The following is a 23,252-nucleotide window of genomic DNA, read 5'->3' as shown; positions in this document are numbered from 1 at the left end:
ATGATCATACCATTATACTTCGTAATGATCCTTTAGCAATTTAGATCTGTATTAAGTAATCTTAATGCATTGTGCTTGACATAATTTTTGATAATTAATTTAGGCCAAGGATTTTAATGTTTAATAATGAATTAATCTGCTTTATTTCACATTGGCAATTTTATAGACTTTCTCCTACATATCCATGCAGTTTAAAAATATATATATTTCCTGTGTAGATACCATCTTTAACCTTCAAGGCACACACTAGCTTAGTCAGTAGAACATGTGAGGAATAACAAAGGCTGCCCTTCAGGCCAGTCTCCAATATTGCTGCCTTGGGTCCTTTCAAATGGATCTTTAAAGGCGCAGAGCACTAAAATGAGCAGATTGAACAACTGAGGTGTGTTTTTAGAGTCAGCTATTCGATCTTGGCCCTGTTTGGTCATTTAGAGAATTATAATGATCAGCTAGCAGGCATAAACTACTGATAAATTTAGCGCTGATGAGGAAACGTTGTGCTTAATTTATTGCTTCAGTGCTCTGTACCAACCAAACAAAAAGCCTTTCAGGAAGATATTATGAGCACATTACTGGTTTGAGTCTTGGCTGTGTCCGTTGCCATATTGCCTTAAGTTACGTAGGGTTCTTGAGGATAGTGCTGTATATTCATTCGGCTGTGACTTGATTCACAGAGGCCTTGGAAACCAGTTGTCAGCAAGTTATTGCTCTCCTTTAGTATGTAGTGTGGCCTCTAGAGGGTATAGTGGACATGGGCTTGACTGTTGAGTGTGTCAGTTAGTCTGCAGTGGTCCCTGAGCATGGACATAAGAGCATATAACAATTACAAATGGAGAGAAAAAGGGGTAAATATAAAGAGAAGCGGAGAAACATTAACCATTTTATATCGTGGTCGTCAATCACATCATACAAACTCTCAAAATACTGAAGTTCTGAAGGAAGAATCTGATCTGTTCTTCTGTTATTTATTTCCATTTTGTCCCTTAGGCGACGAAGCTTCTATAAAATCTGGTCCTACGTTGGTTGCGGACGATGACGATGATCCGGAAAACAGGTAAAAGCAAAAAATGCAAGCGATTTTGACGCGTGTACTTGGGTGAGGTAAATGCACCTACACGCATTTAACAAATTTGTATCTTACACTGTTTGACTGGTGTAGAGTTGGTCTCCCACATCGTTGTCTCTCTCATTCAAGTAGCTTATATTGATTAACTATACTGGTGCAATGCCTAAACTGCTGAGAGTGGATTGCAGAATTGAATACTGCTTGCATTTCAAATAGTCAATAGTTTCTGTTGACACCCCCTATTGCACTGCTCAGCCCATGTTGACTCAGACAGGTTTACTGCAGGCTGCAAAACTACTAGCCCTGGTTCAGGTGAAAAACATTCAGCTTGCATTAGACAGAACAGTTCCACTTGCTCTCAGGCTTGTTTGCGCTTGCGTTGTCGCCAAATTAGGGCCCTAAGTGTGCTAGCGATGGTTATTTGGAAAGCTTGAGTATCTGGTGCTTGACAATTAAAGTGCCACCGTTTTAATAACTGTATATGCAAATCAATGATAATCATCATAATTAACTTATCAAGGAGAATTAATCGAGTGATTACACGACATTGCAGTCGACTGTCTGTGACCGTCACTAGGTTGCAGTTCTTACTTTCTCACGTAATTAAATGCAAGTCTGTGTGTGGGCATAGAGACTTGAGGCCTAGATTAAAAGCAAATATGTCCAGGCTTGACTGCTGTGTCCTTGTTTCACACTTTCATTTCCACACAGTGGTGTTATTGTTTTCTGTCAGTTCCACCTTAGCAACTGGATATTGGCCTTGAGAAGACAACACAATATTTGCTATTCCTGTAGGAAACAAAAACCCTGAGGCATTAATTAAAGCGTCTGCTTACCGTGAATTTGGCATACTGTGAGGAGCTTAAACTGTCCCTTCGCCACCCGTCTGTTGCTTCAGCTTATTGTTAAGCTGCATTGTCATATGAAAAGCCCTTCAAATGGCGCTAATCGGCGTCTACGGCTACTCGGGTGGACCGATTGCTGCATGGAGCAAAGGGGTAGCACTGCTTTTACTTTGGGGGAGCCCCACTCCATCACTGTTCCTTACTCAGTCCCAAACAATCATCAGATCAACAGGATCACACTTGCAATCTCCCAGAAGTCATAGGGGATAAAAAATATTTTAAAAAACCTATTGAAGAATTTCCTGTTTCCTTTGATGCTAGAGTGCTGTTTTGATGTATAGTAGACTGGCAGCTTGGTGTGATGTTAGATTAGGTAAATTAGGTCTGTGGCAAATAAGGATGGAACTGAGTCAGTTCAGCTGTTTTCAGTGCCTTGGTGGTTGAGTGGAACACTATGAAAATGAGTAGAATCCCCTACAGCATTTATCTTAGACCAAAAGTCTGAGGGTAGCAAAAAGCGTGTGCGCAGATTTTAAATAATTGTTTACTCCTTTTACCCTGCATTTGGTTCCGTAAAATTAGATTTTGCTCGGCAAGTCTTGAAAAACGGTGCTAGTGACTGGTAGCTGAACTTTGTGACTTTAATCGTCTCCCCGCTGTTCCTGATAGAATTGCTAAGAAGATGCTCTTGGCCCAAATCAAAGCCAACTACTCTTCAGGGGATGACAGCTCTTCAGACAACAAAGAATCTGAGAAGGAGGACAAGAAGTCCCGCATGAAAAAAGAGGATGAGGAAGAGGATGAAGACGATGACGGTGAGTGAGATGGTGATCATGGTGAGATGATGCCCCAGGGTGGCAGGTGCTTTTGTTGGATTCTTTGGCTTTTAGTGAGAAATGGATTAAATGCACTAAAGCCTGTGTTGTGTGTCAGTTAAAGATTGGATGATGTGTCCGGTTGTTTTTAGCGCACATGTCCTTATTGGAAATTTCAGATTCTTTCATTATGACATTTTTAAATGGAACCAGCAGAATTGTGGGGACTTGTGGTTTGCTCTCATGAAGGTGTAAATAGGGTGGCTTGTCCTGTAAAAACACTGGGTTTCTGTGTGGCAAAGGTCCCACGGTGTGGCATCAAACAGCTATGCTGGTTCTTTGTTGACCAGCTGTGCAGCTCAGCTTGTCAACCAAGGAGTAAAAGTAAATATTGCAAGAGCATTTGCTAGTCTGCATTCTCCCAAATAGCCAAGTATGTTGCAGTGGTGAAGGGGACATGTACAGCTGGGCATTGGGAATCGAGGGTCACTTTCAAAATTTTGAATTGAATGTAAAGTTGTTAAGAAAATGAAACTTGCATTCAGTTTAAAAGATGTAGCAAATGTACTATGAACTAACATGATGTTATTCAAGATGTTATTTAAATGTAAAACGTATTGACATGTATTGTACTGTATTTTCTAAGTAATGATTAATAAAGCTCTTTAAAAATACAAATTTGAGGCTTATATGGGGTGCAGGCTGTGGATGATGCCCCAAGCGCCTTCCTCCATGTCACCGTCCCTTCTTTCCTGCAGAGAACAACTCGTCCAACTCGGGTTCGGGCTCCGACTCGGAAGACGACGTGAAGAACGCTCCGCACCGGCACAAGCTGCTGCGGCACAAGCTGTCGGTGAGCGAAGGGGAGTCCGGCGACAAGAAACCCGTCGGCAAGAAGAAGGCGGGGCTCAAGAGGAAAGCCCGCAGGAAGGGTGGGTTTGGCGAGCGCCGCCCTCCTGGTACCCGTCACGTCAGAACCACTTTTCACCCTCCTCGTCCCTGCCAAGAAAAGGCTCTATTGGCGTGACATTCATGTGGCCAAAAGCATTTCCATGTTATGAGAAATAATAAAGCGGTTGCATAAGGTCACAGTGACTATGGCTGCTAATTCACAATGGAAAGGAATAATTGCATAAGAACACAAGAATGACAAATATCAGCCATTCGATCCCCCTCGTGAATATCGCTGTGTGAAGCCTGGCCTTGAATACTCCCAGTATCTGTTCTGCATGACCTGCCAAGCTATTTGATGCATTAACCGCTCTTTGTGGGGGGAAAATACTTCCTTATGTCTGTGTGAAATTTACATTTTTGCCTAAGCCCCTTTAAAAGAGAGATTAGTGGAAAAAATACACTAAAGTGTAATTTTAGAGAAGGCAAAGTTTATGAAACCAAAAGATTAAGACAATGTTAATTAACCCTCTCACCAACTGTCCCATTTCACTGGCTGGTTTGCATTGAGCGCAGCATTGTGCTGTTGTTCATCCATAGCACTGCCTCTCATGCTGTCTCAGTGAAAATGCTTTCTGCCGCAGTAGTAAGTGTGGGCGCGTGCTCACCCTCTGAGTGGCCTTTGTCTCTCGTGCAGTGAGCAGCGATGACTCCGCCGATTCGGACTTCAAGGAGTCGGGCGGGAGCGACGATTCTGCCATCAGCGAGGAGTTCAGCGAGTCAGGCGGCGAGGGCAGCCGACGCAAAACGAGGTGAGGGAACCCCGGCTTCCCGTTCGTCCGTTTAAAATGATCAGCGCCACCTTCAAAATGGCCGAAGCCCTGGCCATTCAAGCAGAAATTGTGTTGGGAAAATGATGTTGCTTCAAAATAGGGTTTGATGTACGTTATTTCTGATCACTGTACATGCAAACTCATGTCTGAATTGTGAATGTATTTCAGTACTTGCGCTCCGTTCTTACTTTTGAGGGGAATGCTTTAAATATATGTGTATATGAATATGTTTGTTCAGAGTATTGTTCTCATGTGCTACTCGTAGCCACCAGGTGGCAGTATTTTGCAGAAGCCGAAGAGCTGACAGCAGGTCAGCGGGTTGCTGCTACAGCTGAATATGTACTCTTACAAATTCGCTAAAGAGAGCGCTGATTAAAAAAGAACCCCAGCCTTGTGAACCATCATGGAATCGATTTAAAATCAGAGCTTTCGTAATGTGAAATGACGTGGGTCGTGAGCATCACTGAGCAGTCCGGTTTCTGCCCGTAGGTCTTCAAAGAAGGAGGAGTCTAACCGGAGCTACCACCAGAAGAAGAAGAGGCGTCGCATCAAGGTGCAGGATTCCTCCTCCAGCAACGAGAAGGTCAGCCTTGCCAAGTGCCGACGATACTGAAATAAAACCCAGTTGTTTCATGTTGTAAATCCTGTTCTAACTTTGTTACTTTTTACCCAGCTTGCTTTCGCACGTTGTCAATTTCCTTTCTCGCTGAGAGTCAAAGACGACGGCCCGTGACTCCTGGCTGTTCTTCGGCTCTAACACAGGGCCACTGTAATGTTTGTACATTGGTGATAACAGCAGGCTTCTCTGTCATTCAGGGAGATTACTCCTCATTACCCACCATGCACCACCTCAGGGTGTGAAGCAAGTTCTTTTAGAAAATGAAATTGTTATATTATATATATATACATATATATATATATATATATATCTCAAATAACTGAAACAGACTCATGAAAACAGTTTTGCGACCAAACTAAATATTAAGCTTAGCTCCTTCATGTTAAGTGTTAAAATGGTGGTGTCTTTCTTCCTAGGCTTCATCACGAGTGAACGAATGGTGTGAATGTCTGTCGTACCCCACGTTTCGTTCGCTGAGTGGAACGGGTGGCGTTTCAGAAGGCGCGTGCTGTGCTTACAGACAGTGGTGTGTTTCCACAGAGTGGTTCCGAGGAGAACGACGACGACACTGAAAAGGGAGACGACGATGACGACGATTCTAAGACCACGCCCAAGGGCCGCAAGAAGATCCGCAAGATCCTCAAGGACGACAAGCTGAGGTCGGAGACGCAGAACGCTCTGAAAGAGGAGGAGGACAGGAGGAAGCGGATCGCAGAGCGGGAACAGCTGAGGGAGAAGCTGAGAGAGGTGGGCAGAAAGGGGAGGGAGGTGCAGTTCTATGCGGCTGAAAATGAATGAATTTTAACTTTAATTTCAGGCTGGTGTTGCGTTTTTATTTTCTCTCACAGCGTTCTTCAGTAATTTCAGCTACTGTTGACTAAAACTAGAAACATATGAAGCATTACCATTTGAAATTCTGTACACCAGGTTGCATGCTGAGCTCACTGCGGTTAATATCTAACGGAAACCTTTAACTACATAAGCTAAAATGGGGGGGGGGGGGGGGGGTAAACATCTTTGTGGAATCTTTAGGTAAAAGTTGATATCTAACTAAGTATTTGGAATAGTATGGCGTTTCGTGCTTGAATGCAAGCTCTGTCCCAGTGGGAAAGGGATCCGAGCATCGTGCTGTGTAGTACCATCTCGTCTGGCTCAGCCCCACTTGGCTGTTCCTCAGGTGATAGTTGTGGAGGAGGCGTCCCAGGTCACCTGCCCCATAACCACCAAACTGGTCCTGGATGAGGACGAGGAGACCAAGGAGCCGTTGGTCCAGGTGCACAGGAACCTGGTGACCAAGCTCAAGCCCCACCAGGTGGACGGTGAGTCCAGGGTCAGCTTGGAAATTTGGTGATTTAAGAATATAGGCCTTTTCTTTGTGTACTGATTGTAAGCTGTTCTGGCTAAGAGCGTCAGTTAAATGCCTGAAATGTAAATTTAAAAATGTCAACCTTGGGTTGAAGTCCATTGCGACCAGAACATCAAAGCAAGCATCTGTCACAGCCCCATAGCCACCTGCACTTCTTCAAAGGGTTTTGACATTCCTGTGCTGGATAATTACTATGATTATGTGCGTTTAAGTTCTTCCTATTTCTGTTTTACAGTGATTATGTTCAGTGATCAGAAGTCAAATAAATTGCTGTAACCTTTTCAGGGAAACTTTTTTCCTGTCAGGCAATTTTTGCCACCTTTGTTAGCTTGCGTAACCCACGCTTACTGCCAACTTCACTCCCTTCACCATGAGCATTTGATTGATTCACTGATGTGCTGTAACAATGGTAGGTTTGCTGGGCTTACTGCTCGATGCGGATTTGAGGAACATGGCTTCTACTAATGGCTCTCTCTCGTCCCTGTAGGAGTGCAGTTTATGTGGGACTGCTGCTGTGAATCGGTGAAGAAGATAAAGAAGTCTTCAGGGTCAGGTTGCATCCTAGCCCACTGCATGGGACTGGGTAAAACACTACAGGTGAGGAATGGAGCCTGGACTGGGCCAGGAGCTCAAAGGCCAAGCAACTGATGAAGCCTGGAGGCTCTGTGTTAGTAGTGCAGGCGGGCGAGTGATTGGATGGTATCCTAGTAACGGGTGGTTTGATCTGATGAAGTCAGGAACACCTGTGTTTTTTTTATTGACAGGTCACCAGTCAGCCCATTGTAGGTGCTGGTGAGCGTGAGTTTCACAGTGAGATTCACTGTGAACCCAATGCACCTTGAGTTTGTGGGGGATTTGATGATCCGGGGGAACAGTGCGTGAGGGAAAGCGCTGTCGGACGGTCATTTCTTGCCCTGGCCTTGCAGGTGGTGACCTTCCTGCACACGATGCTGCTGTGTGAAAAACTCTCCTTTAGCACCGCCCTGGTGGTGTGCCCACTCAACACGGTCCTTAACTGGCTCAACGAGTTTGAGAAGTGGCAGGAGGGCATGAAGGACGAGGAGTCCTTAGAGGTACAGATTTGGTATTGTATCATGCCATTTTACCATCTTTTTATTTGTATTTGCCCTGTATATGTACATATGTATATCTTACATACATAAACGTTTTTTCAATTTACCCACAAAAATGTTGCAGCATGGGAACTATTACTGTTTTTTGTCTAAAATGGGATCACATACAGTTAAATTCAAAAGTATTGGGACCATTGTATCAAATCGGTTGCTTTTCCTCTGCACTTATCAAATTTGTATTTCAAAACATAGTGACTATAAAGCTTAATCGTCTGCCTTTGTGCAATGTCTGCATTTATTTCATGTGTTTTTTTTTTAAAACACTGAACTATTTTGCTACACTGCCATTGAGTGAGTCACGCTGACACGTGCACGCCCATGGGCGGAGCTAATTGACGGCTGCATCGCAGGTGACCGAGCTGGCCACGGTGAAACGGCCCCAGGAGCGAGCGTACGCTCTGCAGCGCTGGCAGGAGGACGGCGGCGTCATGATCATGGGCTATGAGATGTACCGCAACCTCACCAAGGGCCTCAACATCAAGAGCAAGAAGCTAAAGGAGACCTTTCAGAAGACTCTGGTGGACCCAGGTACACCCCCGCTGAGAGTCACTCCCATCCAGCTGGAGCTGACCACTTCCCTCTGTCCCTCAGGCCCTGGAGCTCTCCCCTTCCCTCTGTCCCTCATGGCCTGGAGCTCTCCCCTTCCCTCTGTCCGTCATGGCCTGGAGCTCTCACCTTTCCTCTGTCCCTCAGGCCCTGGAGCTGTCCCCTTCCCTCTGTCCCTCATGGCCTGGAGCTCTGCCCTTATCTCTGTCCCTGCAGCCCTGAAGCTCTCTCCTTCCCTCTGTCCCTCATGGCCCGGAGCTCTCACCTTTCCTCTGTCCCTCAGGCCCTGGAGCTCTCCCCTTCCCTCTGTCCCTCATGGCCTGGAGCTCTCCCCTTCCCTCTGTCCCTCAGGCCCTGGAGCTCTTACCTTTCCTCTGTCCCTCAGGCCCTGGAGCTCTCCCCTTCCCTCTGTCCCTCAGGCCCTGGAGCTCTCACCTTTCCTCTGTCCCTCATGGCCTGGAGCTCTGCCCTTATCTCTGTCCCTCATGGCCTGGAGCTCTCCCCTTTCCTCTGTCCCTCATGGCCTGGAGCTCTGCCCTTATCTCTGTCCCTGCAGCCCTGAAGCTCTCACCTTTCCTCTGTCCCTCAGGCCCTGGAGCTCTCCCCTTCCCTCTGTCCCTCATGGCCCGGAGCTCTCTCCTTCCCTCTGTCCCTCATGGCCTGGAGCTCTGCCCTTCCCTCTGTCCCTCATGGCCTGGAGCTCTGCCCTTATCTCTGTCCCTCAGGCCCTGGAGCTCTCACCTTTCCTCTGTCCCTCAGGCCCTGGAGCTCTCCCCTTATCTCTGTCCCTGCAGCCCTGAATCTCTCTCCTTCTCTCTGTCCCTCAGGCCCAGACTTTGTGATATGTGATGAGGGGCACATCCTGAAGAATGAGGCCTCAGCCATTTCCAAAGCCATGAACTCCATTATAACGAGACGAAGAGTGGTGTTGACGGGGACCCCGCTACAGAACAACCTCATTGAGTGTGAGTGTTCTGGTGGAGTAGCAAGAATCCTGATATGTTTGGGTTCTTCAGTAGTCAGGAATATTACAAGCAGTCTCTTTAGCCTTGTATTCTGACTGGGATTTCACAGTTTCAGTCCAAGCAGGGTGCTTAAATCTGCACTAAGCCTAAAATGAAAATATTTATATATATGAAAAAGTCTTTCCTTACCTCAGCCAGATGAAGTGGGCAATATTTTCCTTGAAACCGTGATGAACCAAAAGTGATGAATTGTAATGGCGCTCCAATCCTTCCTGGTTCACCCAGACCACTGCATGGTGAACTTCATCAAGGAGAACCTCCTGGGCTCTGTCAAGGAGTTCAGGAACCGCTTCATCAACCCGATCCAGAATGGCCAGTGCGCTGACTCCACCCTTATCGACGTGCGAGTTATGAAGAAGCGTGCTCATATCCTGTATGAGATGCTGGCTGGCTGTGTCCAGGTAACCTTGTCCCTGCCCCGCCCCCCCCCCCACCTCGCCCTGCGCTGCTCTTTCCGGCATCAGTCACCTGAAAACATGGCAGGGCAGCAAAGGAAAAGGTTTTCCTTTAAAACCTCTTTCTTTGGCCTATCTGTCTGTTTCTTCTTACTTTGGATGTGACATAAAGTACACACAGTGATTTGCCTCTCGCTAAATTTTCACCCCTTTCCCATGCTGAAAAACTCTGGAGGAGAAATCTGGAGAAATCTGGAGGCATATCCTGTATGGCTGCCAATTCATTATTTCAACATTGCTGCTTGTATCGATATTCTTTATCATCATAGTTTATTACCGTTCATAATTATTAAGTTATAATCATGCAGTTATGCACAACAGTGAGCATTAAACAGGTTGCATTTTCCCTTGAGTTAAAATTTTTTTTTTTTTTTTTAAATGTTTAAATGTACTGACATTCCTTTTGTTTATAATCGTGTTAAATTGGAATTTCAGGTTTAGGAATGTGTACCTGCATATCTGGCAAGCTCATCAACTGCCAATCAAATCCTTCAGCTGCTTCCAGCTCATTTGTATATTCTAGCCCCTGGCACCAGTGGGTGATTGTCTCCTTTTCTCTTCCTCGCAGAGACGGGATTACACGTCTTTGACTAAATTCCTGCCCCCGAAGCACGAGTACGTGCTGGCAGTGAGGGTGACGCCCATCCAGTGCAAACTCTACCGATACTACCTGGAGCACTTCACAGGTAAAGGCACCGGCTGCACGCCGTCTCTCACTCTTTCCCACTGAGGAGCGTATCGCAGGCCCGCAGACATTTATTTAGGGTTTTTTTGTGTGGCGGTGATACTTTTCCCCCTTTGCTCTGCAGTTTTTCTCTGAAAGCCGCCTTTTGAAAGCTGACCTTGTCCTGCTTCCGGGTCGTGACTGCCGCGGTAGCGGTGCTTGCACAGACATTGTTCAGCTTTTTCGACCGTGCGGGGCGGGCCCCATGTCCTTTTTTGACCAGTCACTTTTGGCGGGAGTGTTCAGTCTGGTTGTGAGGGAGGCTTTCCCTCTTGTCTAGCCGTGTAAGTGACCACGACTATAAAGACTGCAGGTGTTTGCCTGCGCACGGCAGACCACCAACCACTGTGGTTAGACTGCTGAACAGACGCTGGGATATTCCCAACCCCACACTTGGGGTTAAAGTGAAGTCAAAGTGCATAGCGACCATGCATAGGAACGAATGACTTGACATCTGAAGGAATCTTGTTTGTGGACTGGTTGTGCTGAAAGATCACACAAAACTGACTGAAGGACTTGTGACTGCGCAAAAGACAAACACGTGTATGTGTATGCACAAGAAAAGAACACAACGTGTCTTAACTTGTCTTCTTCAAGCAGTGCAGAATGAACGTAGGTTTCTCTTGTAATGGAGGTAAAGTATGTGGCATTGGCAATCAGCTGATAAGGTATACACAGCGAACGATCGGCAGATTGGCCGTAACATGGTGTCGCCTTGCCCATGTGAACGGAGACGGACTGGAAGTTGCTTTGGAAAGCTTGTAGTGCGGTCATCAGGTGCGGCCGTACCAGTCTGTTTGGAGAGTTACCGTGGAGACTAACCCCGGTCTCCGGGCAGGTGTGGGATCCGCCTTGGAGGGCGGGCGAGGCCGGGCCGGTACCAAGCTGTTCCAAGATTTCCAGATGCTCAGCAGGATCTGGACCCATCCGTGGTGTCTTCAGCTGGACTACATCAGCAAGGAAAACAAGGTTAGACACCCCGGCCGCCCCTCCCCCCCCTCCCCCTCTCCCCGCAAAGCGGCGGAGGGCGGGAGTTTCCCCTGCACTCATCACATTTCTGAGGCCTGACGGAGTGATGAGAGGCACGCAGCCTGCCCTGTCACAGTCTCTCCCTCGTTGCCATGCCGACAGTCAGGCCCGGCTGCTTGCGCGATTGGCAGGTGTAAACCTCGTTCCAAGGGTTCCGAATGTACAGGTGGCACCTTTTCACTTTGCAGATTTTTTCCCCCTGTCTTGTTGTTCATACCTGATACCCCTCCCCCCTCCCCCCGCCTCGTGCCTAACACACTGTGTGAACCCGCAGCCGGCTGGCGTGTCTCCACGGCTGTAACGCGATGTGCTGTTTATCGCAGGGCTACTTTGACGAGGACAGCATGGACGAATTCATAGCGTCGGAAACGGAGGAGTCCTCCATGAGTTTATCCTCCGAGGACGAGAAGGTCAAAAGGTACGCGTCGGACTCCTGGCTAACCTTTTCCTGTCTTAGCGCCGTAGAGTTTTAAATGTCTTCAGACAGTCCTGTTCGCTCCCGACTGTGATCTGCAGGTAAATGCTTTTACGGAAGAGAGAAAGGGGGTCCCAGGCCAGGCTGCCAGTGTTTGTCAGCATTTCCTCCTGGGACTCGCGAGCCTCTTCGTTGTCTTTGGAGTTTTCCTGGAGTCAGCACTCCCCTCTTTCTGCTCCGAATAGAAAGAAAAAAAGCGGGAAAGGAAAGAAGGCCGGCAGCGAGTCCGACAGCGACGAGCTGGAAGTGATCAAAGAGTGGAACACCAGCTCCCGGGGGGGAAACCCAGAGGGACGAAACAGGGCCGAGCCCGTTGAGGAAGGTAGGATAATCCTCCATAACGCTGAGCTCTGTCTCCTGGACACAGCAATCGGGGTCTACACCAGAATTTATTTCTGAGCATGCCACTTCTACATTGTGCTTCCAGCAAAGGTAGTCACTGAACATGCTCAGACAACACACTGTATGAACTCCCGCATCACTTCCACTGGAGGTTTGAGCCATTTGTAAATGGTTAACAGCTAACTAGTTGCGCATCTCTTAATTCTGAAGTATTACCCTTTGCCATAGAAGGAAATGTAACTGGGTGCATAAGATCTGTCTGGGCGCTTACGTGCTGAGTGTCTGAAGAAGAAAGAATGCAGCAAGTTTCAGATTTTTAATTCCCACCCTTCCCCAACTTGTGCTCTTGATTTCCACAGTGAAACCGTCCTCCAGTTCGGCTCCTGGCAGCCCCTCCCCTGACTGGCACAAGGAGTTTGTCGCTGAAGCGGATGCTGAAATTCTGGAACACTCTGGAAAGATGGTGCTACTGTTTGAGATCCTCCGGATGGCAGAGGAAGTCGGAGACAAAGTGTAAGTGTTTTACCTGGGGAAAAAGTGGTCGGGGCCTGAAGTTTCAGTTCATGATTTTATCCTGTTATTTACTTCCCTGTGAGCATGTCTGTCTGTCTGTCTGTCTGTCTTTCTTGTGCCTGTTTTTGCCCATGATGTACAAAGGTAATTACATGACCCGATTGACCAGTTTTCCTGTGCCGTATATTTCCAGGCTTGTGTTCAGTCAGTCTCTGATTTCGCTTGACCTCATCGAGGACTTTCTGGAGCTTGCTGGAAGATCCAAAGAAGATGATAAACCTTCACCCTATAAAGGTTAGCCTCCCTTTCTGTGTGCCAGTCCACTCCGGTCCTGCAATGCAAGCCAGTCGACGGCTGCTCCTGGAACCGCCGCGGTCCTCTTCAGACGGCGGTGCCAGCGGCGCATTGCATAACGAGCGTCTGCCGGGTGACCTCCTGATCCTCCCGATCTTTTCGCTGCCTCCTGACACCGCTCCTTTCGTCACCCGAGCGGAACTGGTACTGTTTTAGCTGAGTCACGCGTCACCTGGGAGTGACTCTGCTCCACCTCAGATTTTAAAGTAACAGTGTGGGAGTTCTGCTGCACTGTGCATGTGTGTGTTTGTGTGTGTTGACAACCACTGACAATACATTTGGTATAACGTTCCCTGGGTTCTACATATGAGCACCAAGGTTCCAATGATGTATGAAATGAGAGCATATCATTTATCTGTACATCTGAAAGTTATATTTGTGGCGAAATATATGTTTTTTTTTTGTCCAAATGGTTTTTAGAACTCTCAAATGTGCATTTGTCTTGATCATGAGGGGTTTATGCACTGCAAACGCACTACAATATCCATCTCTATGTAGATCTTGCTGACACAGTCTGACCACATCCTGCATTGACCTTCTCAGTTACCTGAGGAAGAGTTGCTCTTATGTTTTTCCTTACGTATAGCACTAATGTACAAGCATCACGGTCATCGAATGTGCGCTTTTTACCACAATTTTCAACCCTGTTTTCTGATGTCTTTCCCGTAGATCTAAATTCAGATGTCACTTTAGTCATTTTTCCTATTGAAGCACGAGCCAGTTGAGCCGTCTTTGTGACTGAAGCTCCTGCCATCCCTGCCCCAGTAATGAGCACTCTTTCAAAGTCTCTTTCCTCTTGCCATTTTTTGGTCCAAAATTGAGGTCAGCTGGGCCTACTCAACATTTCTGCACATGCCCCAGGGCTTGATGTTAATTGCTTAATGGTATCATGCAGTACACCTGTATGGAAGCATCTGCATTTGTTATGTTTCTCCTCTCATTTATTCAGGTTTTTCCTTTAATTTGTCACCCGTCTATATGTGCATACTTGCATGTTCACAAACACACCCACCCAAGCTGCCTCCAGTGTATGGTCATGGTCTTAATTAAGCTCAACCAGCTGTTCTTGCTTTTATTTTGAAAATGTTTATGCCGTGACCTTTCTTTCCTTGCACTAATTCTCCTCAGAAATGTTTGCTTAAGGGTTTGCGATCGTAATGAAAAGATCACAGGCCTGTAATTGGAAACATGCTGGAAACGCCGGCCATAAACACCAAACGGAGGAGCTGTGATATTAAATGCCGTCCGACAGGAACCGACGGGGCTTATGTCCTTAACACTTTTTAACTGTTAGCTGCGAGTCTCCGTTCAGCCAGTCGACCCCGGTTCAGACCACAAGTTCAGGAATAACATCAAAAGCGTTTCCGTTGTTTTTTTGTCCGTGGGAAAACTCCTTTGTGATTTCCCCCCCCCCCCTCTTTCTCTCAGGTGAGGGAAAATGGTTCAGAAACATAGACTACTACCGCCTAGACGGGTCAACGAACGCTTTGGCGAGGAAAAAGTGGGCCGAAGACTTCAACGACACAAGCAATGTCCGGTAAAACCTCCCCCTTGTCTTCCAAAAGCTACCTTCTAATATGGCTGGTCCTTCTCTGACCATTATGGTGTAATGGGCATCAGCATTTTCTTAAAGAAGAAACATTTGGCTTGTAAACCCCACTGTTGCAAATTTGTGCAATAACTAAAAGCGTGTGGTTTCTGTAGACTCTCTGAGCTCATAGTGGTGGTTCGCTGCAGGTCTTGACAGCTTTTCGTTGTATGCAGACAGCCTTTACATGCAGTCGTATGGAGTAGATTACTAGCGGCAGCCATGTAACTCCCTCCTGCCTCAAAGCTAAGTTGGACGGAGCTCAGTTCCTGTAGCACTTAGCTTGGAGACCTCCCACAAAAAAAAATGGTTGCTGCTCGAGGTTGTGTTGGTGAGCCAGTAGGTGGTTGTTTTCCTAATGGGCAAAATGGAATAGAATGTACCAGTGCAGTTATTGGGGGTTAGTGTACTATGCTGTAGGAGATTAGGTGCTGATTTACTGTGGTAATTTTGCTGAGGCACTTAACAGGTTTGAGGGTTACCCTCTTGTCCTGATGAAAGTCTCTCTGACCTCTTTGATCTCATTTTGTCCTTGTTAAACTGGACTAAGTACATCTTTTCAAGCCAGTCTTCCATTTCAGCTTATCCATGGGTTGGCATTTCAGTCAGTGGATGCCTTTCAGCACCCCTGCGGTACTGATACGTTATATAATTTATGAAAGGACATAAATGAAAGATTTTTGTTTTGTTTGATCACCAAAGTTGCACAGGAACCTTCTTCTTATTCTTTTTCTTCTTCTTCTTTAATTTTAAAGGAACTCTTAGACAGCTTTTGTGCAGCAGTCCTGAGAAGCATGGCACCCTCAAGATTCTTAAAGAAAATTCAAAATGAAAATGCATGAATTGTGGAAAAGACAATTGACTTTGCTATATTTGTTACTGAGAGGTGTTTTCTAACTGAATGTAATGAAGTCCTTTTGTTGTAATTTTCCCCTCAATTTATTATTGCATTGTTCTCTCTCTTTCTGTTTCTCCATCCTTCCCTCCCTCTGCTCCCCAGGGGTCGTTTGTTCCTCATCTCCACAAGAGCCGGGTCCCTTGGGATCAACCTGGTAGCGGCAAACAGGGTCATTATATTCGATGCTTCCTGGAACCCCTCCTATGACATTCAGAGTATCTTCAGGGTGTATCGCTTCGGCCAGATCAAGACTGTGTTCGTCTACAGATTTCTGGCTCAGGTAAATGACATGGTATTGAGGTTCCCTTGTGCTAATGAAATTAAGGTGTATTTCTGCTTACCCGGAGATCTGTTCATCCAGATAGTTGCACTGAGATTTGACAAGTATTCTGGGTAGTCCACTGCAGCTCACCTTGATACAACCTCAACAGACCCATATTTTTGTGGCCTTCAATGCATCAGAAATTTACATCTGAAAAACTCAACAGCACCATCTCTTTGGAATTAGATATGGCATAACCTTAAAAATGTAATAAAAATGAGAAAATGAATGAACTGTTCAAGTGAATGGACTGCTTGTGCGGTGGCGGCTTTGTCTTTGCAGGGTACCATGGAGGAGAAGATCTACGACCGGCAGGTGGCAAAACAGTCCCTCTCCTCTCGAGTGGTGGACCAGCAGCAGATCGAGCGGCATTTCACCATGAACGAGCTGACTGAGCTGTACGCGTTTGAGCCCGACCAGCTGGACGATCCCAACTCCGAGAAGAAGAGCAAGAGGGCCACGCCCATGCTTCCCAAGGTGACTACACTTCCCACAGTGCATCTCTGTGTTTTTTTTTTTTTTAAAGACCATAAAACAGACTGGTGTCGCTGAATTTCTGTAGCGAGTGATTAATTGTTTATTCGTGGCTGCTGGAGGCCTCTGACTATTTCTTCATTTCTTATTGCATTTCCATGGTCTCTGGGATTTGCTGGCACTCTGAGAACTGGCATCTGGGGCAGTTGGGTCGGGCTTATTGCGCAGATAGCATGTCAACGGATTCATGATAATATAAATATTGTGAACGATGCTTTATTTACATCTGTGTGTTTCCGATTAAGCATCTGTTACCAGTATTTTCCATAACAAACATGAAATTTGTAATGACTTGTTGGGCCCATCGATATTCCAGTTTTTTTATTTAAACATTTGAATATGAAATGTACGGATTGCTGAATGTGATTGATTTATTTATATTTAAGCGACTAAAAAGGAATCTCAATTTTAATGGGGAACAACACACTTTGTTTTGTGAGGCCAAATTATGGTTGCTTGATTTCTCATTAATTGGAACATTGCTTAACAATGTGCATTATGGGAAAAAATCTAATTCTCCAAGCTTATTACTACAGTATTTGAGCTATAAATAATTGTTTTTAAAGAATGAACTCAATACTCAGAGGAATTAGAATAATCCAAACTGCAATGAACATTTCAGAAAAAAACCATTTGCATAAGAATGAGAAAATGAGAAAGTATTACGTTCAAAAGATGTTGTGTTTGGTTGAAAGACCAAACACAATGTTTTTTATTGTTGACACAATTGTATTTAATAGTCCACACGCCCATCATGACCCAGGGCAAGGAGCACATTTTACGGGCTACCTGATAGTTTTTGATTTCAGATATGTCATACATTCATAAACTATGTATGTGTATGAAACGTCTTATAATATTGTAGTAGCGGTGGACCCTAGTATCCAGCTTTTAGCAGAGATATCAGCAAAAGGCATGACCTTTTAAAAACAACATAATTGGGCTGTAAAAATAATTTGTATCCCCCCCTCCAAGGAACAGGACAAAGACCTAACTTTTTGCAGGCAAAGTATACTGTCAGCTTGGTGTACAAAGAGTGGAAAGCAGACAAGCTTCTCACTACTGCTAGTCCTGTGAAAATGGGCGGTCCCAAAGCCTCCCAGCACTCAGTTATGGTCGTATTTACCCTGCTTCTATGAATTCACTGAACATGTTTACAGTTTGCCTTCCCTGCACCCCCACCCCCCCCGCCCCATCTCCTGGCAGATAATCACATTGGTTTAATTTCTGTAGCCGTTTACTCGATGTAACAGATTTGTCGATTTTGTAATTTAGCAGTGTGTAACCGAAAGACGCTAGACAAACGCAACCCTGCGTCCCTCTTCCCGGTTAAATCGCAAACCGTGAAGTTAATTTGGCAGATAATGTTTCACGCCTCCGTCTCCAATCCGGCCTCCGGGGGGCACTGGCGAGCAGCGTCTCCCGGTTCCGCTGCTCCAGCTGGGCGCAGGTGCTCCGTCGCCGGAGCGAGCCCCTGAGGTTTTTACGGGCGGGCGGAAAGCCCTGAGAGCGTGCGTCCAACCGCACGCAGCTGGGGAGCGGATTCCTGCGCTCGCTCTGATTTACCGCGGTGTTTACGCTCCGGCCCCGACGCCGCGCCCCCGCCGGAGCTGCCCGCTAAACGCCTCCGCCATTATCTCCTCTGGCTGCCATTTAGCCTTCCCTGCACCCTCTCCCCCCAAACCCCCCCCCACCCACCCACCCCCAATCTCCTGGCGGATAATCACTCTCCTCTTCAGGCTGTTATTCCCCTTTACCTCGCGCTCAGGGGTCAGCGAGTCCAGGCCCGAGCGGTTTTTTGTTTTTGTCCATGTGTGTTTACCGCGGGGTGCCAAGCAAGCTGTTGTGAATGGAATTTGGAATGCGATGGCGGGAATACCCCGGAGGTGCGCTCTGCAGCGGGGCGGTTCGGTCTCCCTCCGCTGCTTTCAGCGTCCTCTCCGTGGCCCCCTTGAACCTCGCTGAAACGGTTACTTTTTTTGTGTGATTGATCGCCGTTCTGTCCCGATTCGGGGTGGTAGATTGGCTTTTTTTTTTTTTTTCTATCACTATTTCAGAGCTAATGTAGGTCATACATTTTGTATTTCAATGACTGTGTAGAGTATGTACAGTTTTGATTGATCGAGGCTGTTCTAGCCTTTCAAAAAATGTTCAAAAACATTCTTTAGCCGTATCCATGACCTCTCCTACCCTTACAAAGTCTTGTTCAGTAAATGGACTAGTTCAGAGAAAATTCACACCTCAGAAAGCTTGCGGTAAAACACAGGACTCGTTACAGTCAAATATTTATTGAATCTGTCACGGCTAACTTGTGCTCAAAGCATTTCAACTCTTAACTCTTCTGCCCGTTTTTTATTTCGATTTTTTTCCTTACGTGAATCTGTGAAATGCTCGCAAACTGGAGATAATCACAGGGCGTTTAGAGCGGGTTAGTGTTAGCCATCAATGCCATCCAATTAAATGACATTTCCCAAGTGAATATAATGTGTCCCAAGAATAAGGACCTATTGTATTCAAGCATTCTTACATTCATCCTTACTGTAGCTTTTGATGGCGGGCACGGCGTGAGCCCAGGGAGGGGTTAAAGGTCAGCTCGGCTCCTCCGAGTCCATCTGGGTGGGAAAAATGTGCCCCAGTAATCAGTGTGTACAGATTTGTCCCTGTAATGGTAATGGGATTACGCAGTCACAGAAGAGCTCTGTCTGATCTCCTTTAATGGCTGCCTCCCTGCTCACACTGCACAGCCTCTTTCCTGCCTGCCACTCTTCTCCTGAATTTCATTCCTGGTGGATTCTGGGAAGAGTACCCCCCCCCGCCTCCCCCCGGCCACACCTGACCTCTGCTTGAGAGCCGAATTCCCTGAAGCAGCCTCCCGTTCCCCCCTCCTTTCACCCAAACAAACCCGCCGCGAAGAAACATCACGGAGGGCCATCTGTTAAAATGATTCACCGCTTCGTCTCTGAAGTTTCAAAGGAGCTCTGTAAAGAAAAAAAAGAAAAGAGAAAGATATATATATATATATATATATATATTATTTTTACCTGATGAGCCGTCATTATTTAAAGCCCTCTGAAATGCCTTTACGGTCCCGGGAGAATCTAATTGGACAGGAAGGAGCGCGGCGCGCCTCCGTAATGACAGAGCGGGGCGGTGGGGTGTGGGGGCGGAGCACCGCGGCCGGAGGCCCTGCAGGTGGCTCTTCACGGGCCAGAGGACCCGGTCCGCAGGCCGGCACTTGTCACGGGACGCGCAGGAGCTGGAGGCGGGGCCAATACCCGGCGTTTTGATTGGTGGGGAAACGGCTAGCCGCTGAGCGTCAGGGTTCAGCGCAGCAGCGTTTGCTGTCAGTAGTCGGGGCATAAAAATTTGTTATGCACAATTAGCTGTCTTTAAAAAATTAAAAACTATACTTTTTAGTGGGTGCTGTAGTTCTCATATTTGGGAGGGACAACCTATGTGAAATGTCCACAATGGTTGAATCATTGAGTTGTAAACATAATGACTTATTGATGCCATACGTTTTGAGGACTAGGAAACTCTTTTCAAAGAATCGTATTGGACACCGAGGTTAAAAAAAGTTTTTTAAACAGTTACAAAGAACAAGCTTTACTTGGCAAGGAGCATTTGCTAGGCTCTAACATTTTTTCGTAGGAGCACATGTGCTCCCAAGTCGAAAAATTTATGAGCACGCTAACGCATCCAAATTAGTCGATGTGCTACAAAATTTATTTTTCCCATTAGCACATGCTCCTAAAATGGCCGCACTGCAGATGGCCGGTGCGACGAGCCCGTTTGCCCCCGAGTGGCCCGTGCGCCCTCTCACCCGGGTCTCTGTCATCGCGTTCTTAACGACGCTGGAAACGCGCTGTCACGCAGGGTCCTGCGCGGAACACAACGGCCCGGACCCCCGTCGTCCAGGAAACGCGCCGTCACACCGCGTCCGGCGCGGAACACCGGCTCTGGAACCCCGTCGTCCGGGAAACGCGCTGCGAGGCGCTCTGTCGAACGCGAAGCGCTGGGCCTGGGAAAGTGTTTACAATAAGGGCAGGAAGGTTGTGTGTATAATCTGCGTGCAGCTGTACGCGGTTTTAACTGGCCGAGGTTAGGTATTGCAAATATCTGCCCCCCCCCACCCCCCCTGCATTCCTCCTGCCATCATCCCTACGGTTGCTATGGCTAACACACCTGCCCATCACACACAGTTTTTGGCAGGGTCTGAATTTTGGGAAAGGCCCAGGTTTTGCTGGGAGCACCTGCGTGTGCGTTGTTTGTGTATGTGTGTGTCTGTGTGGGTGTGTTTGTGTGTGTGTACATCTGTGTGTGTGCGCATGCGAACGTATGTATTTCACCCCCCTGTCATCTCTTACTAATATTTAGCCCCTGCGATTTACTGTTATTTGAGCGTTGGCTTTAATAACTCATCCTCTCTGCGCAGCGCATAGTTCAGGGTTTTTGTTCGTCTTTGTCTCTTAGAGATGGTTGAAACAACATTTTAGGGAGGAACAAAAAGTAAGGAATGAGGAAAATGTGCCTCAAAAATATGACTATGGCTTTTAAAAACGCTATTTTTACGCGGAATGTTTGTTGTATTTATTGTGAAATGCTTGTCAGAAAATAGCAGTCGGTGTGAGACTCTGTGTTCCCCTGCAGCAGTGCGGCTGACCTGAGAGACCCATTGTTGCCGGGCCTCTGCCAGCGCCGCCGCTCTCCGCTGCCTCCGAGGCGGGGTGCTTGCTCCGTTAATAGATCGTTTGGATGCCCTCTGTTTAATTAAGCGCGAGCGGCACACAAACGTGACGCGCGGAATGAGGATGAGAGATTAGCGGGTTCTCAGGCCCCCCCCCCCCCCCCCCCCCCCCCCCCGGCCCGGAGCGCCTGGCGCTGATTCGCTCCTGCCGCCGGCGGGATTTTTCCAGCGGCCTCTCCTCTTGTGAGCAGCGGCTCTTCGGGGGGGAGTGCACTTTGACTCCTGGGGAAAAAAGGCTGTGGGTGCTCGCTGTCCCACCAGCGCACAGCACCAGCGCCGGTATGAGCGCTGTAAGAGTCTCCATGTTGGCAGCGTGTCTGCCGCACCCCGTCCTCCTTTTCTGTAGAAGTTGAGTGCCGTGGGAGAACCAATGGGCTGAAGAGAAAACGCATGGTTATAAAGTTTGTGAGGCACGTTTGGTTTTTTTTTTTGGGGGGGGGGGGGGGGGGGGGGGGCGGCGGCGTTTACCTGGGGCCCCCCGACCTGCTTGCTCCTCTTCCTTTCTCCGTTTCTCACTCGGGTCACTGAACCCCCCCCCCCCCCGCCCACCCAGCCTGGGTCCCCCAGCTCTTAAACCCGGAGAGCAGAGAGCAGATAGTGTTCCCTCCTGCCATATTGCCGTTCGGCGGGGCCGGCTGACGGTCCTGGAGCGGCCGAGGGCTCCTGTTACCGTCGGCGGGCCGCCGGAGGTGCACGTGCTCCCCGCCCGCCGGCCGCCAGACCCGGACCACCCTGGGAGCCGCGGCAGGGAGATTAATTAGGATCTCTCTGTGCTCCCCCTCCTTTCCTTTTTTTTTTCGCGGGACCCTCTCTCCTCTGTCATTTGACCACCGGCCCCCAAACCCCCCGGGCGCTGCGTGACCCATTTTAAGAGCTCGGTGCGAGAGACCGCTCTCTCAGATAAGGCGCAGATGCTGGGCTCAGGTTCGAGTCCTGCTTTTTAAAACAAGACGGTCCTTCAGACGCATTTACGAGGAGGTGTAAGCAGCGGCGCACTGATCAAAGTGCCTGGGTCCTGATTAAAGAGCAGTCGCGCTGTTCTTAAAGCAAGGAACGGCGCATAATGGCTTTTTAAAAAATTGGCCATGTGGTGTAAACACAATTTTTTTTCTTTTTTTGGGGGGGGGAGGGGAGGGGAGGGGGGGGGAGTTTGGGGGAGGGTGGGTTGGGTGCGGGGGGCTGGTTTTATGTGCACTTTTCCTGGATGTGCAGACTGGCAGATGTTCCCATCTGAATGCTGTTTTCTCTGACGGCGTTTCCTTGGCCTGCGCGCAGCGCGGCTGCCTCGGCCGGCCCAACGGCCCTTTTAAGTTTTAATTAGCGAGCGTCTATAATTTCGGCCCGGCGAAGGGGTGGGCCGCGCCCCGGCCGTGATTGAACCCCGCGCCGCCACATGTTTTTATTTTCCAGCCGTCGAATCCGGTTACTCAGAAGGCCTGGATACCGCGGGGATCTGCTGTCCTGCACTTCATTACCGCCCCTCTCGCAGTCCCGAAAGCACGACTCTGTTATTGTTACCTGTCTCTGCCACGTTATCTTTCTTGTGTTTTGTTCTCCCAAAAATAGAGCCCGATCCGGTTAATTCGCGGTCCTCCTGCGCGGGGAAGGATCTGGTTTCCCACAGTCGGGTCCCGTGTTTATATTCTGCTCATTTGAACCTGGTGCGAAGCAAAGTTTTGTAATCAATCCTTAATTTTCTAGCCTTTTTTTCCCCCTCCCCATTTTTAGCTTTTGACAACATTTATGATGAATTTCGTTTTTTGCCGATGAAGTCACTGTCACCGCTCAGTCGGAGAGATCAGACTGGCGCGAGGCCGAGGCGCTGAAGACGTGCGCGTGGAGCGTAGCCGCGCGGCGGCGTCCTTTCCGGATTGCGGAGGTCCGTTTAAACGTAAAGGCAGGACAAAGAAAAGCAAACATGTGCCGCGCAGAGTAATTCGAACCACGTTTGCGCCGGCCGGCCGGGTCCGGCCCGGGGATTGCGTCTTATCCAGGTATTGTTTTCCATAACAGTGTTGTCATGGAAACCAGAGTTGCGTGAAGGTCTCTGAAACCCCCATACCCCCTCACCCCCCTCCCAGAATCCCCCTGAAACATGCATGTCCACTTTCGGGCATGGGGATAGCGGCTGG

At 47.9% G+C, this 23,252-nt stretch overlaps 1 protein-coding gene across 2 annotated transcripts in view; it reads left to right on the top strand.

Annotated features, from left to right (window-relative positions):
* The window catches only part of atrx (ATRX chromatin remodeler), a 42,997-nt gene that overhangs the window by 12,178 nt on the left and 7,567 nt on the right, over positions 1 to 23,252 (top strand). For both annotated transcript variants that reach the window (XM_035409163.1, XM_035409165.1), the window contains 21 exons: positions 988 to 1,054; positions 2,581 to 2,726; positions 3,485 to 3,658; positions 4,315 to 4,429; positions 4,940 to 5,033; positions 5,610 to 5,816; positions 6,247 to 6,388; positions 6,923 to 7,032; positions 7,362 to 7,508; positions 7,919 to 8,096; positions 8,942 to 9,079; positions 9,365 to 9,540; positions 10,163 to 10,280; positions 11,157 to 11,287; positions 11,671 to 11,765; positions 12,008 to 12,144; positions 12,524 to 12,677; positions 12,871 to 12,971; positions 14,460 to 14,568; positions 15,620 to 15,797; positions 16,122 to 16,316. In XM_035409163.1, the coding sequence (XP_035265054.1) occupies positions 988 to 1,054; positions 2,581 to 2,726; positions 3,485 to 3,658; positions 4,315 to 4,429; positions 4,940 to 5,033; positions 5,610 to 5,816; positions 6,247 to 6,388; positions 6,923 to 7,032; positions 7,362 to 7,508; positions 7,919 to 8,096; positions 8,942 to 9,079; positions 9,365 to 9,540; positions 10,163 to 10,280; positions 11,157 to 11,287; positions 11,671 to 11,765; positions 12,008 to 12,144; positions 12,524 to 12,677; positions 12,871 to 12,971; positions 14,460 to 14,568; positions 15,620 to 15,797; positions 16,122 to 16,316 (2,912 nt within the window). The remainder of the gene's footprint in view (positions 1 to 987; positions 1,055 to 2,580; positions 2,727 to 3,484; positions 3,659 to 4,314; positions 4,430 to 4,939; positions 5,034 to 5,609; positions 5,817 to 6,246; positions 6,389 to 6,922; positions 7,033 to 7,361; positions 7,509 to 7,918; positions 8,097 to 8,941; positions 9,080 to 9,364; positions 9,541 to 10,162; positions 10,281 to 11,156; positions 11,288 to 11,670; positions 11,766 to 12,007; positions 12,145 to 12,523; positions 12,678 to 12,870; positions 12,972 to 14,459; positions 14,569 to 15,619; positions 15,798 to 16,121; positions 16,317 to 23,252) is intronic.

Source organism: Anguilla anguilla, chromosome 3, assembly GCF_013347855.1.
Source record: "Anguilla anguilla isolate fAngAng1 chromosome 3, fAngAng1.pri, whole genome shotgun sequence".
Lineage (NCBI taxonomy): Eukaryota > Metazoa > Chordata > Actinopteri > Anguilliformes > Anguillidae > Anguilla > Anguilla anguilla.
Note: the sequence above shows the minus strand (reverse complement) of the source record. Positions and strands in the feature narration are given on the sequence as shown.